At 45.3% G+C, this 18,650-nt stretch overlaps 1 protein-coding gene across 2 annotated transcripts; it reads right to left on the reverse strand.

The window, feature by feature from the left end:
* Window positions 1-6,497: 6,497 nt before the first annotated feature.
* On the reverse strand, window positions 6,498-18,617 carry POLM (DNA polymerase mu). Of its 2 annotated transcripts, none has more exons than XM_042475144.1 (12): window positions 18,437-18,617; window positions 17,354-17,572; window positions 15,985-16,171; window positions 15,284-15,382; window positions 13,910-14,080; window positions 12,712-12,783; window positions 12,104-12,224; window positions 10,644-10,776; window positions 9,828-9,930; window positions 8,577-8,870; window positions 7,381-7,464; window positions 6,498-6,833 (listed from the first exon to the last, which is right to left on the reverse strand). In XM_042475144.1, exons 1-12 carry the CDS (start codon window positions 18,514-18,516, stop codon window positions 6,747-6,749), a joined length of 1,650 nt encoding a protein of 549 aa, XP_042331078.1. In that variant the 5' UTR covers window positions 18,517-18,617; the 3' UTR covers window positions 6,498-6,746. The 2 variants fall into 2 exon arrangements, with proteins under 2 accessions (XP_042331078.1, XP_042331079.1); XM_042475145.1 differs by lacking the exon at window positions 18,437-18,617 and adding an exon at window positions 18,202-18,425.
* Between the last annotated feature and the right edge of the window lie 33 nt (window positions 18,618-18,650).

An 18,650-nucleotide genomic window follows, 5' to 3' on the forward strand; every position in this document is an offset into this window, starting at 1 on the left:
TACAGCTGAAACTGTGCATCATTCCAAAGATAAACTATAATGATGCTATCAATAGAATTTAAAAGCATTCCCATTAAAAAGAAGAAAAATACACACAATGCAAGACATAATGAGAGTCTTTTTCCCCCCACATAAGCAACCGGTCCTCAAAGGGTGGAAACCCACTGCATTTTAAATATTTTAATGGTATATTGTTTCTGGTATTTTATTCTTTTCACTGTTTGCTCTGCTTTGAAAGGGCCTGGAGACTAAGTCAAGAAATAATACTTTGAACTTTGAGATTGCAGCGCCAAACTTGCTGCTGCCTTGGAACAAGCTCTTCTTCAGCCTTTGTCATGATCAGCTCAGTGGATTAGAAACAGCAGAAGGGTAAATCTAGGCTGCGCTGGCTTGATCCATTGCAAACAGCCCTTCCTTTGCGTTTTTCCAGAATGCCAGGTCTCTTCTGTCTAAATGAGACTCAGGAGGCTGGAGGGCAGGATTCTGGCTGCCTGCGTCTGCCTCCATCCCTCTCTGGGATTCACGGAGACGTCACTCAGTGCCTCATGGCTGCTTGAAGCAGGTTGATCTCAACTCTGGTGGAAGTCCCCAGTGGCACTTTCTGCTCCAGCACCAAGCTTAGGCTGAGTTCCAGCAAATTTCACACTGCATCTGCTTGGATGGATGGCCAGAGTTTTAGCCAAGGTAAGATTACGGCTGCCTGGCCAAAAATGAACAAAATCCATGGGCCAAAAACTCTTACAGCTCTGCATAACTTCAGCTGGAGCTGGAGCGCAGCTGTGATGAGAGGGGGCAAATGGAGACATTGCCCCTATGGTAAAAAAAACAACCCCAAACCCCTGCCACCCTGAAATGAATTTTCTTTCAGTTCCACGATTTCTAGCATTTTGGAATGAAACACTGAAAGCCATTCACACCTATTTACTGTAATCACATTGCTTTGATAATGGTTTGTTATGTTATTTGCCATCAAAGCAAGTTCAGCTTCTGACAAACCTATGAAGCAGAGACCTCTAGTCATCAACTGCCCTGCCCAGGTCTTGCAAACTCGATTGAAAAAAGCCGCCTGCAATGCAATTCTTCATCTTTTCCTACTGCCTCCTGCTTTCTCAAGCATGATCATATCTTCCAATGAGTTACGTCATCTCAGGCTCCTGATAGGCTGCCTTGAAGTGTGGAGGAGTCTCCTTCCTCTGAGGTTTTTAAACAGAGGCTGGATGGCCATCTCTCAGGGGTGCTTTGAGTGTGAGTTCCTGCATGGCAGAATGGGGTTGGACTGGATGGCCCTTGGGGTCCCTTCCAATTCTATGATTGATCCAAAGTACAACAGCCTCAGCCTGCCTACTCCTTCCTCCTGCCCCAGATGCTTAGACTAAACCTCTAAATGCTCAGGTGAAGCTTTATGTTACTGTGATGCTAAAAAGTGGTGGGAATAAGGACAAAATTCATGGGAGGGGGGATTCTTACTCAGAATGCATGCTCTTCTTTTGGACACTCTTTTTCCTGTGCCATTGTATTTAATGGGACTTGAACATCCACGGATTTTGGTATCCATGAGGGGTCCTGGAAGCAAACCCCAGCAGAGGCCAAGGGCTCATTGTATTTACCTTTGTCTCAAACCCAGTCTTACTGTTTCATTTGACACTTCCATTCGAATGGCCAAAACTCCCTGTGAGCATGAATGCTCTCCAAGCCAGGACAGGGCATGCCAGCCTCTTCTCCATCTTGGTCTGTTTTGCTGCAGCAGCCAGGTCTGTGGGTTGGATGGCAAGAGCAGCCTTGGGCACTTGCTGCCAGTTGTTTTCCACCTGCCTTCCTTGTTGTTTTGGTCCCAGGGGGAGCAAGGTTTCTCCGGTGGGTACGGTTTCCACTTCCTAACGCTTGCTAATGACAGGGCATGACACATTTGGGGTCCCAGGAGTGGGCAAAGAGAGGCATACAAGGGGTTTCCAGGGTAACCTGAAGAGGGATGTCACAGGGACTGAGGAGAGACATTTCTGCGCCTTCCAGGAAGGCAGGAGAAGTGATGGAAGGAACACGATGAAGGAAAAGCTTTGTGAGAGGAACGGATTTCAGAAGAAGTATTAGAGTGCTCCATGTAGCAAAAGAGAGTACTACAAAGCAGACTAATATGTGATGGGAGACCAGATGTAATGGAAGACAAGACTGCATCACTAGAAGTAGAGGGTCTAGGTCAAGGGAAGTCATATTGCCACTCTATTCTCCTTTAGTCAGGCCTCACCTGGAATAATACTGTATCCAGTTCCGGGCATCATAATTCATGAAGGATGTTCAGAAACTGTAGCATGTCCAAAGGAGGGCATATAAAATGGTGGAAGGTCTGGAAACCTTATGAGGAGTGATTTAGGGAACTCTGGATATCTTCAGCCCGGAGAAGAGAAGGTTAAGAGAGGATATGATAGCCCTGTTTAAGGATTTGAAGGGATGTCATACTGAGGACATGCACAAGAAATGGGGCAGGGAGGGCAGTACTTTACATTCAGGTAGAAGAGCAATTGGGAAAGGGGGGCACAGAGATTGGGACTCTACCCTCTATCATCCCCTACTCTGAGTCTAGTAGTGAATGATTAGATGGTTTGCACCTGATCTGGACAGGTTTTCTTTTGGAACCTGGTTGCCAAAAACAAAGACCCAATCCTTTCCATGCTGTCCCTCCTTGAACCTCAGGGAGTCTCTCAGATGTAGATATAAAAGCAGATCTGGATGTGATCCCATCTCTAAAGAAAACAAAGACCTTGGATGCAAAGGCGATATCCCCCCTTTTTGTAGCCTTTCCAAAAGTCAAGCTGGGCATCTTTTAGTTCTTGGAAATATGAAAATTATTAAATCTGAATGTGTATTTCCTCCCCCTGTTGCAACATTGTTTTGTAAGTTGTTCTCCCCCTGCTAGTGATATTACATGTTTTCTAAGCAATATGTGTGTATCACACAGCATCTAGTCCTTAACATTCAATATTTTAATATAAGGGGGAAAGGTATAGCCAACCATTTTGGCTATTTGGAAAAACCTAACCCCCACCCATGGATCAATGTGTTAAGACCGAGCAAATGAGGAGGCTTTAAAGTTCTCCAGGAATCGCCATCATGCATGGAGTGAAAATTGTGAATTAGAAATGACAAATGGGCAGAATAAGTTGTACCCAGGGTTTGGCCAAAGTAAAATTTGGGAAGAAAGCTCCTAGAAACATTCAGCCAGGATTGTGCAAGGATTTGTCCAAGCCCAGTTCGCAAGCCAACCCTTCAGTTACAATGGGCTGCAATAAAGGTGTCATTTTGCAGATGTGATGGGATTTACCTTTCTAAGTGGATTACCCCACTGTAAGATGCTTCCACTACTCAGAGAGACCCTCTATTCCTCCCCAAGTAAAGAAATTGTCTATTAATTGATATTTAAATGATTGTAAACATTACTTATCTGAATATTGAACAAACCTAATTTTTGTTCTGTGCCACCTTAAGCGCTCACCGAAATGCACTCCAGTCTCCGAAGCACAGAGAAGAAAACAAGGAAAAGCAAAGTGGCAGCCTCTCCAAAATTCAAACTGGACATCTTTTCTTTTTTTAAAAAAAAAGGAAAAGTGCACTAGGTTAAAAAAATGTTCTTTATTTTTTAAAAAAACCACTCCTTATGGACTAAAGAAATAAACTTAGCCCATCCTTGCAACATGCTTCTTCATAAGATGATCTACCACTACTTTGCAGGAATTTACAAAATTCTTACCTGTCGAGCTTTAGGCAAAGAAGCAGCACAGGTTGGGAGAGCTGACAGGTCTCTCCTCCTTCTCCTGGGTCTCTCTGTGCCCAGGCAAAGCCAGCCTCTTTGTGCCGCCTCTCCTGCCCGCCTACAGCACATGGGCGCACTCTCTCAGATCAGCAATCCAGCCATGCCCTCCTCCTTTCTTTCCAGGGAGGGAGGGAACGAGAGAGAGAGAGAAAGAGAGAGATGCTAGCAGTCTTCAGGGGATGGAAACAGGACTGCCAGACAATGGTCTGGACTATGCAGTGACTCCCAAACTCTGGCCTTCCAGAGCCTCATTCCCACTACATTTTAAACCAGTTTGCAAACTGGTCTGAAGTGGTTTAAATGACCCTGGTTCGCACTTGAACGGAATCGCTGAAGTGGTTTGATGAGGGGGGGGGCATGCACTAGACCCATTTAATGTGCGTCTTTTTGGTGCTGATTTTTCATGCCGTCTTTTTTGACAAATCAATTCCATGCGAGTGTGAATGAGATGCGATTTAAATTTGTCCTCCGGTCGGCTGAAGCGGGTCCATCTTGAATTGATTCATTCGTTGATGTGAATGACAAGTGGATTATTTTACAGGGGGGGAAATGCAATCAGGGCAAATGTAGCATGAACCACGTTCCACTGTCGAATTGATCCATCGATTCAGACCACAATCCGATTTATTTCTAATTGGGAATGAGGCCCAGGTGTTTCGGACCACTTTCCAGGATCTTATATCATTGACCATAAAGGCTGAGGCTTCTGGGATCTGAAATGGGATCTGCCCAGGGTCAACCAGCCACAAAATGGCAAAATCAGTGTGCATTTTGGAATCGGCTAGTTTCAAGCCATGGGTGGTTGAATCCGTGGATACAGCGGACCCACTGCATCCTCTCTTGCAGCATACACCAAGCCCCAACATGAGGATTGCATTGGAGAACTTGTCTGTGCATTGTGTCCCTTGTGGCAAGGAGGCGGGATGGTTGTCCGTTGCATTTCCTACTTTACATGCTCCCCATTGCGCATGGATGCTGGGAACCGGTTCACTTGCAGTTCATAATCCACTGACCTCAAACTCACCCTCCCAGAGGTAGCTGGCATTTCATCAGAAGAGCACTAAATAATGAAAGGAGGCTACAAATTGGTGTCAGGATGACATAATCTGGGGGGTTTCCATTAATGCTTTGCTCCACCTTCTCTTTAGCCTTTGTCTCTTTAGCCTCAGTCCCAACAAATACAAATCAGACTAACAAGGTTGTATCTCTGCATTCTGCCCATGAATTTAATAAGGTTTTTAGGCAAGGAATCCTCAGAGGTGGTTTTGCTAGTTCCTTCTTCTGAAATATAGCCTACAGCACCTGGTATTCATTGGTGGTACCTTATCCAAGTGCCAACCAGAGCTCACCCTGCTTAGCTTCCAAGATCTAGCATTTAGGCCTTTGAATAGCAATGTGGGAGGAATCTGGTTTCAGTCCAAGCTTGTTTGGGTATTAACATCTCAGACTGTTTATGGAGAGGACATAACTGGCATAGACTTCTGGAAACCTTGGGCAAGTCACACTCTCTCAATCTCAAAGAATGGCAATTGCAAACCCCTTGTGAAGAAACTTGCCCTTCAAAAAAACTATGATAAATTCCCCCTTAGGGTCTCCATAAGTTGGAAATGACTTGAAGACACACCACAATAAACAATCCTTACACTGATCAGTGGCTGATGAGAAATCTGGGGGTGAAAATCACACACATCTGAATATAAGAGAAAGGCACGCACCTTTCGAATGCATGCAAATAATGGAAATAATGACTGCATGCCAGTTATGTATCCTGCTCAACAGAAGTATATATATAAAGCAGTCCCAGAGTGGAATGAAAGGACAGTACTTAGAGTAGATTGTATGCAACAAACAATCTGATCTCCGTTTATTGACTTGCCACAACCATTTTTTTCCAGTTAGCTCAGAGGCATTGCATTGAAACATCCTTCATATAACCATCAACCAGGCTTCCTGTCTTCTGCCTTCCAGAAAAAACCTCTGCCTTGCCAGGAAAGGTGCTAAACTCTGGCTGACCCTGCGAGGAAACTTTCACAGCTAGGAAGAATGGGAAGCCAAAACATTCCTGTACTCTCCAAAGGCGCCGTAGTGGAAAACCCATCGCTTCCACCCCATTATGTTGAGCGTGCATAGCCATAAATAATCCATTGGAGAGTCAAGGAGCGGATTATGTCAAGAAGGCAGGGGTTTCGGGTCGTGGCGGGAGCCACCATGAAATATGCAAGGCCCCCCTCGAAGCTCATGCCCACCAAGAGTGCAGAACATTGATTGGATCTGACTGGGCAGAGTCCCCGGCGGAGAGGGAACCGGGTCCGACGCACAAACTTTGGTCCCATGCACGGAAGCCACGACACTTGGCTACAGAGTCACGCAACTGTACAACTCTGGAGCAAACTTCAGCGCAAGCAGGTGGGCTCAGCAGAGTGTGACGTTCGACAAAGCCAAGAGTTTTGACAAACTGTACATTTCCTCACTTCTTGCAGCAGTAGATGCAAAGGTTGCAGTGAACATCATACTCTCCAACTGTCCCAGTTTGGCAAGATCTTTTAAAATTCGGAGGAAAACCTGAAATCGGTTTACTATTTCATTGCTACAGAAGCTACTAGATGTCATAGGGCAGTGCTTTGGGAATGCTAACCTGCAACTTCACTGTTAGGCAAAGAAAAATCCAGACAGAAAACAAAGAGCCAAAATGTGGAAAAAGTGCTTTTTAAAATTTCCATAAGCAATGTGAGCAACATTCAGGAACTGGTTACATTCTCCAATATCTGGGAAAAGATAACAGGGTCTCTATGTATTGACAGCAACAAGTGAGACCAAGAAATTCATAAAAAGATGAACGCAATCCATGTTCGGTGCAAGGAAGTAACCTGTGTGTGTCTTTTTCATTTGAATGAGGTAGTGAGTTCAATGAAGACCAAGGAGGTTCTTCTCACTGCGAGGGTCAAGCATTTCTCTCTTCTGGAGGGATATACTCCAGACCTAAATGCTGGAAGATGTGTTCCTCTGAGGCCGCAGTCAAAAATGTTCTCTGAAAAAGATGCAAAAATCCAAAAATTCAGCAACACAAAAGCATCAGAGATCGAAGTTACTTTCCCCACATCTTGCCTTTCCCCCTTGAGACAGAAGAACTCTGCAAACCACACAAAATGGAAAGCAGTGCTGGAGAAGAGTTCTGCAGATTGCTAAAAAGACCAATAAATGGCTCCAAGAGCAAATCAAGCCTGGACTTTCTCTGGAAGCCAAGATGACTAAACTGAGGCTGTCGTATTTTGGACTTATCTTGAGAAGACGTGACTCCCTAGAAAAGACAATAATGCTTGGAAAGGTAGACGGGGAAGAAGAAGACCACATCACAGATGGATGGACTCAGTCAAGGAAGCCATGGCCCTGAGTCTCAAAAACCTGAGCTGGATTGTGGATGTGGAGGTTTCATTGTTCATTGACTTGATGGCAATGAACAATGACAAAAACACAACTAACAATATTCCAATATAATGTGCCAGGCTCCATGCCAGAGTCCTTCAGCTGTTGAGACCTGGTCTCCTTCTTGTCCTCCTCCAGCAAAGGCCATGTACCTTCTCTGTGTCATAGAGAGCATGACTGTTGAGGACCATCTTCTTCTCATGCTTGCAGAAGCGCCTGAGGTCTCTTTCGAAATTCTGGGAGGCGAGAAGAAAACAGAAGAGATGGGTTATAAGGCAGCCATTTTCAAATGGGTCTGTCATGAGAATCAAATTCAGCCAGTGAGTAAAAGGCTGCTGTGAACTTCAGAAGTAGACATGCGTGGAGGAGTCAGCCTAAAGTATCTCTGAAACATTCAGCGCCTTCCGCTCCTTCTCTCTATAGCAAGGCATGCCACAACTCTACACCAAGTTTTAGTGGACAATACAATCCCCTCCTCTTGCATGGAGGCAGCCAAGAAAGCATTGTACACTTACATACAGTGAGAGGGAAGAGAGACCACTGTTTCGTTTAACTGTGAGAGAAGGTAATGCAGATCACATTTGGGGACTACAGCTCCCAAATATCTTCCCAGGCCATGTTGGCTGGGAGGTTCTGGGAGTTATAGTCCCCTACAAGTAAATTTCCCAAAACATTGCTGGAAGTAATCATCCAAGTTCGCTGCCCTTCTTCCAGAAATTGGCATGGTTAGGCGCATAAAACAGTTGCCAATTTTACAGTTTCATTGGCACCCAGTAGTTCAGCTCCTTGCCTCTTTCTAATCTAAATCAATCCTTGTTCTCTTTGGTTTTAGGGGCATTCCCTATTTAGACTGTAATAGCAAAACAGGGAAGATAGAGGAACTTTAAAGGTATGGGACATTTATTCCATTCTGTAATAAATAATACAGGTTGAGTCTCCCGTATCCAAAATACTTAGGACTAGAAGTGTTTTTGGATTTTGGAATATGCACATATACATAATGGGATATCTTGGAAGATGGGAACCCAAGCCTATAACATAAAATTCATTTATATTTTGTATACACCATATACACATAACCTGAAGGTAATTTTACACATAATACTTGTAATCATTTTGTGCATGAAACCAAGTTTGTGTACACTGAGCCATCGGGAAGCAAAGGTGTCACTATCTCAGCCACCCCTTTGGATTCCAGAGGATACTCAAACATATGTAATACAGTCAACAACATTTGTAACACTGAACCTGTGGCCCACTTTAGGTTTAGGAAGATTTAAGTGGAAATATTCTAGAGCTTATATCAAACCCAGAAGCTGACCCCAAACAAGACATCAGCTGAACTCACCCTTGAGCCAGTCCAGCCAAGCAAAGCATATGGAAACTGACTGAAGGGGGTCACCACTAAGTCCACCCTCACAGCTTTCCAGGAACTAGACATCCCAGAAACCGGGACTGAATTACCAGACCCCTGGGCTTCAGAAGCAGCTTTGGGGATGCCTTCAGGAAGAGAGCCAAGGCAGAAGATGGAGAAACATCGCTCAAAACGGTCCATGGTGCTTGCACTACTGGCGATCTCCTGGTCTTCGTCTTCGAAGGACTGGAAAGAGTTTCTGTGGATGCTGTGATAGAGCAAGGAACCCTAGGAAGAAAGCAGAGGCACAGGATAAACTACAGCAGAGTGTTCATGCAGGAAAGATATGACACGCATTGCAGCTGACAAAATACTCTTGAGATACATCTTTTGTGTGATTTCCCTGCTTCTGCATTCAGAGGACAATCAATTAGATCTTTATCAGATACACAGGCAGAGATATGACAAGGAGCATCCTCCAAAGGTAGGTCACACTGTTATGTCCCTCCAGAGCAGCAGCAGAGTCAAAATAGAAAACACAGCAGAATGACCTGTGCTTTCCACACTTCAATGTAACTGATGGAAAACAGAGAATTCTGGAGCAATGGGTCAATGCAGAGATGAACCAGGAACCTCATCTGCAGGAATGCACTTCAGGATCAATTACTTTCTCATAGCTTGGACGTTAGTGGTGCAAGACTTTAGAGTACCTCCAGAGGACTAACTACACTCCCATCATCCCCACCCAGCAGCAACAACAGGTATGTTAACTGGGGATGATGGGAGATATAGTCTAGTCCGTTTGAAGGGTGCTGGTAAGGAAAAGGGGGCAGGGGTGGGCACATGCTGGAGGGTCTTTTTTGGCACCTTTAATCCCTGCATATCCATGCCACAGCAGGCAACATTTCCTAGAAGTGGAGGTTCAGGTCAATTCTAGAGTGGGTTTTTTTCTGGAGTTTTGGGGTGCTCATCCCAAAGAGCGCCAAAGTGCAAAACAATGTGCCCTGATGCTTTTTTGAACTGAACTTTTGAACTTTTAAACAGGATTTTGGGGGATCTTCTGGAATGCCCAAGGGCCTCACAAGGATCACATGTGGCCCATGGACTGTACAAATCCCACCTCTGCTCCAGAGATTGTCCAAACCATTTTGCACAGAGTTTTCCCAGAAAGTGTTACTGCCTCCAGCATCATCTCTGAACAACCTTCTTCCCAATCTTCTCACCTGAACCCAGATCTCCTCTTACCTGCTGATCCAGCCACCCAACGACTTTACTCAGCAGTCCAACCTCCTGGCCTTCCATGGGGTGCGTCATGAGCAAGTCCACATCGTGGCCACTTTGCTTTCCTCTATTGGTGAAGGGAAGAATTGTGGCCACTGAGTTGGGTTTGCCAGTTCGGGATCATCCCAGGCCCTGAGGTTTCCAGGCCAAAACCTGAGACCCCCAGTGATGCCATTCAGCATTACATAATTATATATTTTATAACATTATATAATCATACTAGCCACAGACTATGCCATTCAAACATAGACACAGAACTCATTTTCCGCATTAGAAACGGACAGAAATCTTAGCTAAAGTGGCCGTTTCCAGATCAGTTTGGTACTAGAGGCAGAAATAACATGGAAAGAACAGGTTCCTGCATCATTGGGTTGTTTGTCTACAAGTCGTTTTTCTGACCTATGGCTGTTTCCAGATCAATTTGAAATGAGGGGATTGTGAGCCACTTTGGATCCCAACTTGGGAGAAAGGCGGGAAAAACCAATTAAAATAATCCAAACCTTCAGTCTAACCTATTTGCTTCTAGGCAGATGGTGGATGCAGAGCATTGTGGAGGGTGAGTCCTGGTGCCACAACAACTGGGAAGTATGGAAGAAGTTAAGTAAGTAAATAAATATATAGACTCTTCGGAGAATCTTTGCAAGTTGCAGCAAGGAATCAGGAGCTGAAATCCAAGTGCATGTAAAGGACCAACGGCTGAGAAACACCATAGCGGTGTGTTCTGGGACCACGTCCCTAACTCATCAGACACAAGTCCATCTTTCAAGAAGATGGACCTACCTTCTAAAGCCACCGGTCAGAGTCACAGAGGCATCAGGTAAGCATCGCTCGACCGCTTCTCGCACCGCTTGGGCAATGGCCTCTGCTTCAGAGCGCTTCACCGGGGTGTTGAGGTCCTCATAATGAAGGAGTCCTGCCAGGAAAATAGACCCATGACAAGTTTACCCTCGTCCCTCCACATTCGCTGGGGTTAGGGGCACAGGACTCTGTGAATGTGGGGAAAACACATAACAAAAGCACTTCTAGCTAGACAGAGGATGAGAAGGATAAGGCACAAAAAGACTTTATAAAAAGGAGTGTAATGGTCAGAAGCTTTGTACTGTGAGTGGCAGGAGTGAAAAAGGAGGAAGAAAGAATTTGACTTTTCAGTGCCGATGCTAGTAAAGACTCCTAGGCTGCATCTGCCCTGCAGAAATAATCCATTTTGGCACCACTTTAACTGCAGCGCCAAAGTGTAAAACCCCCACTTTAGAGGAACTTTAAAGGCATAAGACATTTATTCAGTTTTGTAATTCTGGGGACTGTAGTTTTGTCAGATATTTGGCCGCCTCTGTCTGAGACCTCTGGGGCCAGAACAAACTACAACTCCCAGAATTCCATAGCATTGAGCCATGGTAGTTAAAGTAGTGTCAAACTGGATTATTTTTGCAGTGCAGAGGCGACCTCTGGTGCCACAGCAAATTACAAATCCCACCCAAATCTCTACTGGGGCTGTAGAAGAGAGCAAGCCAAGAGACAGGACTGACCTCTTGGCTCAGCTGACAGATCAAGCCATTTCGGTCCCTCCTCTCTTTGAGCTGTTTCTATTTTAGGTGGTCCTGCTAAGAAGACTAACAAAGTCCAGCTGCATTACAGCATTACGGCCATGTCTTAAATCAGGTCATTCCATGAACCGTTCCTCATTCAAGTTCTAGTGCTCAGGGTTCCTTGTTTTCCTTTCTCCTCCAGGCCTTTTTTCATTTGATGCCATGGCTTTTTGGAACAAGAGTGATCAAGCTCCAAAGACCAGCTCCTTCCCCACCAGCTTCACCATTCCTTCCCAAATTATGGCTGGAATTCCACTTCCAGATTCATTTAAAAACACTTTTTGGAGGAGAAACAAGGTGCCAGGCAGTATACCCTTTTAGAAACAGGCATCTGATAAGGGTTGCGTGGCTGAGCTGCTGTCAGCAAAAGGTAGTGTCAAATAAAACCTGTAAGTACAATGGACCTTTGGTATCTGCTTGGGTTTGGTTCCAGGACCCTCCGTGGATATCAAAATCTGTGGATGCTCGAGTCCCATTATATACAGTGGCATAGTAAAATGGTGCCCCTTATATAAAATAGCAAAATCAGGGTTTGCCCTTTGGAATGGATCTATTTCTGGAATACTTTCAAGCTTCTGATGGGGGTTTCCCATCTACCTTCCAACCATTTGCAGTCCATGTACCGCCTATTGCTATTGTTTGCAGATTACTAACCGGCTTGCTGCTCCTTGCTCAGCTTAGCGTGATGCACTTGCAGGTCAGCCAGCGTTCTCAGCCCTTCTTGATACCACCGGCTGGCCGTCTTTACTCCGACACCAAAGATCTTTGTGAAAAGCTGTGGGAGAAAAAGGTCATGCGTTACAACCTCGCCATCATCTCCTAGAGCTAATAGGCCTGTTCCTGCAAATAGATTGTTCTCTCCATTTTTAATAGCCTAGATCCCCAAAGAGTGTGACTGCTCCCATCATATTATGCTCCAAATGCCTGGTTCTAACTAGAGTTTATTACATGGGCTGAATCCCATGCAGAAACTAAACTTAAACTGAGTCAGATGACGTTCAGGGTTAACCCGAACAGAAATGGAAAACATTTGTGGGATGTTTTTCAGCAATGTTTGCGCAAAAATAACCCAAATGCAAAGTCATTAAAACCAGCTCCTTTTTATTTCTGCTAAATCCCAAAAGTACAAAGGTGCTTTCCGTTTGGACAAACAACACCCGGATTTTAAAATTTTGTTTCTGCACGGGATTTTCCCAATTCACCGTCCGTGTGATAAACTCCAAAGATTCTCCATGTTGCCCATCCCAGATTTCCCATTTTACCTTCATAGTTTGGTATCTCTCAGACTGTCGGACTCTCTCCACTTCTGCGGACACACCATCCTCTAGTACCTCCTGAAAGACAAAGTCAATCAATCAATCAATTGATCCACTGATCAATCAGGGCTGACACACTTCCTGACAGGGCTCCCCAACCTTTTTGCATTCGTGTCCCAAAGGTTTCTTAAACAGCTGTGCAGAAAGAGAAGTTCTGAAATCCATGCAGCATCCACCAAAATTGCTCTCTTCCACACAGTGAGTATGTTATCATGTGAATACAGCAGCCAGGGAAGGATATAGAACAATGTGTGGTCCACCCTCCGCTTCCCAGGGATTTTGGCAACAAAGATATAGGAATATGCAGTTACAATATTTGGGGCTGCCATTGGAAACACTTCTGAAAATGCAGCTGGTCCAAAACGCTGCAGCCAAGCTACTGACTAGGGTTGGATGGAGGAAGCATAGCTCCCTTGTTGAAACATCAACACTGGCTCAACCAGTTTGTTTCCAGGCCCAATTCTTAACAGACTTCTCTTATCAGAAGTTACACTATCTGGTATTGTCTCCTTTCTGGAAAGCAGAGTCATGTTTGTGAAATCTGCTGGGCACTGCTTTGCAAAACAGAACAGTATGACCTTGCAATCTTCCAGCTGTCTGTTTGTTTTGGGAATAGAGAAGGATAAGGGTCACTAGGCAACATGGTCAAAGGGGCTCCTCTTGGAGTCCACTTAGTCACAACCGTTCAAGCAGACGCTGACTTGACAAATACACTGGGCGCAACTACATGACAAGGGACAGTCTGACCTGGCATTCCTTGTTCCTACTCTGGACTCTTAAAGAATGTCACATTGAAAAGAGGTCTACTTTCAGACCAAATGCATCTGGGGAAGTAGACTTAAGTCTATGAAAGCTCATCCTGCCAACTTCTTTCTTCAGTTAGTCTCCAAAGTGCTGCAAGATCTCTCTATAAGAGGGGCAGAGGTTGAGATGGCTGAGCATGGATAAGATGCCAACCCAGGGATTACATTATTTCAGGGTGGGCAAAAGCATGCCGTCCCCCTCACTCCCAGACCACTCTTTCTCCAGCAAAATAAAAGATGTGAATTTTGCCTGCCCTAGAAACCTTCAGGAGCAGCCATTCACATTTTAAAGGTTGCAGTGCATGCGGTCCCCAGACGCACCACAATTATCCATTCATTACCTGGAGGACTCTCCGTGAATGCTCTCCGATGCAAGAAAGAGAGTTCAGCTCCTGGATTTTTCTGACCTTCCAGGGCAAGGACTTGAGCACAGAGGCAGCCCTGGAGAAAGCCAGGCTGCGTCCATCGCTGCCACAGAAACGGGCCTCTTCTGCAAGAGTTTCCAAAGCTTCCTGAAAGAAGAAAATAAAGAAATATAAATCCTACCAAAACTAGAGTTAAACAACTGAGACGGGAACCATACCACCTCAAGGTCAGGAGTATCATGGCTTAGATTAGAAACCATGTTCAACACTAGGTCTGGGACCTAAGAAGTACCTACTGGAATAATACTTTTTTAAAAGAGTGCTTTAAACCCACTGGGTTACTTTGGGCAAGTCACATACTCTCAGCTTCAGTCTGTTTTTCGAAACACAGCAGATGCCAGAAGGAAGAGTGGCAAGTTTTATTATTTCCAACAAAGAATAGATCAAGACCCTCTAATGTCACAAAGAAGAAGAGGCAGAGAAATTGCCTATATAGTAGGAACCAAAGTGTCATTGCACTGAGCTAGATTTGGTGGACTAAATATAATTTTGTTCTACCCGAAAGAACAGCAAAAATAGCTGTCAGTGTTCTGTTTGCAAGCCCTATGCAGGAAATGAGAAATGCACTTGCACCTTCTTGGCCTCCATGTGCAGCACATGTAAACACACACGCAAAACCACTCAATAGCCTTGAGGAAAGCCAGAGGCTCTGGATGTGCTACGATCAAGGTGAGCATCCCTCCTTTCACTTCCAGGGCTCAAAGCTCACTCTCTTAACTGTCACACGAAGGGGACGATGAATCCCTCTACTTTCCTATGAGACCTGATTTGCAGTCCATTCACAATGCATGGGCCCCTCAGTCTGGATCAACCCTCCATCTGCTCCTGTGAGCAGTGCTGACACCTATTTTTAATAGCATGAATTTTCATGCCACGGATGGAAAAAGCACGTATCCTGTCTGAAAGTCCTTCCCACAATCGCATGGGAAGGATGGGAATATGATGCGAACATGACAGGACAGGGACAAGATGTCACTCATCTGATAATCCCCTTAGTCTACAAAATCTTATTCTACAAACTCTATGGCACAGTTAGTCGTCATGGTGCTACAAGATCCCTTTGCCTTCTGGAAGATAGTAATGGGTGATCATTTTGGTGGGGTACCGTTTGGATTCTCTGCAGCCAAATATCTTGGGACCAGTGAAGGCCAGAGCTTAGAACATGTACTTTTTTTACCACAGCACAGAGAGTCTTCCAGCCAGCATTGCCAAGCCTCTAGTGTCCGGTTTTCTGCCCCGCTTACACTGCTGCCAAGCTCAATCTCCTTCAATTTCCAAACCAAAGGTTACCGTAAGGATCTGATTCTTCTGCTCTAGCGGAGTCCGGCGCTGGCAGGCATAGGCCGCCACCTGGCATTTGGGCTCCAGCTTCTCTGCTTGGGCAGTCACCTGAGAAAAACAGAGAAGATGAAAGGTTGTCAAAATCTATAGGCAGCCCTGTGTCAGAAGTTCAGGAGTCAAAAACATGAGTTCTAATAACCTTCCATTCAGCTTTTAGGTACACTCTAGGTCCCAACATTTCAAGAAGAGATATAAAAACATCTTGGAACTAAGAGTCTGTACAGAAAGGCCAAAATAAAGCTGCTTCGGGTCACTTTGGAGGTATGCTGTTCAAATTATGCATGTGGCCTAAGAGTCCAAAAGCCACACCAAAGCCATGCTCCACTCCTAAGGACTGGAGCACTGCTTTGGAACAGCTTCTGGCCTCTTAAGATGTGTGTGTCATTTAAACAGCATAGCCCCAAAGTGACCCAAAGCAGCTTTATTTTGGCCTGTCTGTAAGGGCCCAATGACACTATTTATATTTGGCCTCCTTCCTGGTATAGGGACTCAAGGTGACATAATATCTCATAAGCACCTGTTACCACTCCCTGGAAGAAAATAGATGCTACAAGAATAATACATTAAATCATTAACCACCCCCTGCCCTTTCTTGACATTCACTTCTGCTGCTTGAGGTGGTTTCCTCACCAGCAAGTCTCTTTTCTTACCATTAGGCGATGCCTGGGTTCAATCTCCACCGGCCGGCCGGCACTCATGCTCTCCGTGAACCAGCTGAGATCTAGGAGGGCCAGGCCGTTCCCCAAAGCGTCCACACAACGGTTCCCCTTCCGCTTCAACCACTCGACCACCTCATTGCCCGAGTTACCCTCCGACACGACGTGGGTCACTCTCTCGCTGGGAGGCATCACCATACAGGGTAAATGGGGTGAGCGAGAACAAGAGAAAGGCCTGTGATAACCACTCCTAACATAGCCCTGCTATGCAATAGTCCTGCAATAATGCTTGGACATGTGGAAGGCAGCAGGAAAAGAGAATGACTACATTATAGATGGATCAGTTCAGTCCAGGAAGCCACAGATGGATTTGCAAGGCATGAGCGGGGCTGTTGATGGACTGAAGTCTTGGAGGTATCTCATTCATGTGTTGTGGTGGTGTGCCTTCAAGCCGTGTCTAACTTATGGTGATCCTATCACAGGGTTTTCTTGGCAAGTTTCTTTGGAGAGGGGTTGCCATTGCCATCTTCTGAGCTCCCCAGAGTCATAGTCCAACACTTGAACCTCTACATCATTAGGGCCACTCTAAGCTGAAGCCAAGTTGTCAAAGGCAGGCATCCATAGTTTTTTGTGGGTGTTTCAGGCTATGTGTCCATGTTCTAGAAGAATTTATTCCTGATGTTTTGCTAGCGTCTGTGGCTGGCATCTTCAGAGAAACATCAGGAATAAACTCTTCTAGAACATGGCCACATAGCCCAAAAAACCCACAAAAAACTATGAAGCCAAGTTGATGGTAAATGACTGCACCAACAAACAATGCAGGTGTTGCGGAGAATCACATTTGCTCCCTTGTTCCCAAAATAAACCAATCTAACATCCTTTCTCTCCATGAATTCAAAAAGAAAGGTCTTTTGGCTGCACAACTGCCCTGTCAAAGGTATCACAAACACAGAGAGAGACAACATGCAGCATCTTCAGTCCTCATTATCAATCACAGCATCACTTTCTGGAGTCAGAAGCTTGTGTCTACTATACAGAAGAAATGGACACAGTATTCCAGGTGAGGTCTGACCAAAACAGAATAAAATGGCACTATGACTTCCCTTGATCTAAACCAGTAGTTCCCAAACTTTGGTCCTCCAGATGTTCTGAACCTCCGTTCCCTCCAGAAGCCCCAGACAACTTGGCCAACAATCAGGAATTTTGGGAACTCAAGTCCAAAACATCTGGGGGACCAAAGTTTGGGAAGCACTAATCTGGGCACTACATTTTGACTGATGCAGCCTTGAATTGCACTGGGTTTTTTAGCTGCCGCACAACATGGCTTGATGCCCACCAGAATTCAAGCTGGGCATCTCCTTACTTGCTGGCATCCTCCACGCAGAAACCCTTGCAGCGGGCCAAAGAAGTGAGGAACGTTTTACGGCTGATGCCCATCTTCTTCTCCACCAGACAGAGCACCACTTCAGGGAAGCGCACACAATATTGCGGGTCAGCTGGAAGGTTGCGTGGCTGCTGGCACTTTTTCTTCACAGGAAGGTGGGACATCGTGGCTTCATGGAAACAGCCTCTGCTTCCCCCCCTCCAAAATACAATTATTATTATTATTATTATTATTATTAAGCTTATTTCTATCTCACTTTCCTCCCAAAACTGGGACCCAAAGCAGCTTACAGTCTAAAAAACACAATACAGTGAGCCCTCCATATCCAAGGATTTCTTTTATCCAAGGATTCAAGCATCCACTGTTTGAAAATATTTTAACAATATACGAACTCCAAGAAGCAAACTTTGATTTTGCCATTTTATATAAAGGGTACCCTTTTACTGTGCCGTTGTATTTAATGGGACTTGAGCATCCATGGATTTCGGAACCAAACCCCTGCGGATACCAAGGGCCCACTGTGCCATTAAAAACCTACAAAACTGATACTTAAAATGGTATTAAATTATTACAACAAAATACCACAACTCCAGCATTGCAGAAGAGGGGACAAAGCATCCGCACTGCAGAGATAATCCAGTTTAATGTTTCTCTACCTGAAAAGTGCTACAGCAAACAACACTTTCCAGGATCCTGCAGCATGGAGCCATGGCAGCTAAAGCGGGGCCAAACCGGATTATTTCTGCGGTGCAGATGCATCCTCAGTCTCCACATCTGTTTGGAGCAATAAAACCATGCAGGGGAAGAAGGGGGGAGGCTTTACTCACAAGTAAACCCAAAACTCAGAAGGGAACACGCGTGACTTTGTTCTCGGGTGCCTTTAAGTTGTGTCCAACTTGGGTTTCTTGTGTGCCTTCAGATCACTGTCATAGGGATTTCTTGGCAAGATGGGCTCAGAGGAGCGTTGCCATGGCTTTCAGATGAAGCTGAGAGAGTGTGACTTACCCAGGCTTGGCTAGGCAGGACCTAGTCCAAGGAGGCTGACCCTTGCTTTCCTCTTACCTTGAAAGAGCAGGAAGAGTAGAGCTCTGGACTTTAAAACCTGGGGGCAACAAGCTGCAAACACATGCACCACTCTGCATTCAGACGTTACGCCTGACACGCAATCAGGCTCCGCCTCTTATGCAAATCTCCCGCGTTCTAAAGGCGTGGCTTAAGGCCCCTCCCTTCCCCTTTCTGCCTTCTTGCTACAAAAAAGAAAGTGAAACTTGCTGCA

The sequence above is a fragment of the Sceloporus undulatus genome, chromosome 6 (genome assembly GCF_019175285.1).
Source record: "Sceloporus undulatus isolate JIND9_A2432 ecotype Alabama chromosome 6, SceUnd_v1.1, whole genome shotgun sequence".
Taxonomy (NCBI): domain Eukaryota; kingdom Metazoa; phylum Chordata; class Lepidosauria; order Squamata; family Phrynosomatidae; genus Sceloporus; species Sceloporus undulatus.

What these genes read in the sequence shown, in the direction of transcription:
- POLM (XM_042475144.1), bottom strand. Translation starts at nt 18,516, where the DNA reads ATGCAGAGTGGTGCATGTGTTTGCAGCTTGTTGCCCCCAGGTTTTAAA. An exon ending in AGAAGAATCAGATCCTTACG is followed by an intron (nt 14,081 to 15,283) that starts GTAACCTTTGGT and finishes TTCTTCTTTCAG; the next exon opens with GAAGCTTTGGAAACTCTTGC. An exon ending in GAGCAAGGAGCAGCAAGCCG is followed by an intron (nt 10,777 to 12,103) that starts GTTAGTAATCTG and finishes TTTTCCTGGCAG; the next exon opens with GACTCCTTCATTATGAGGAC.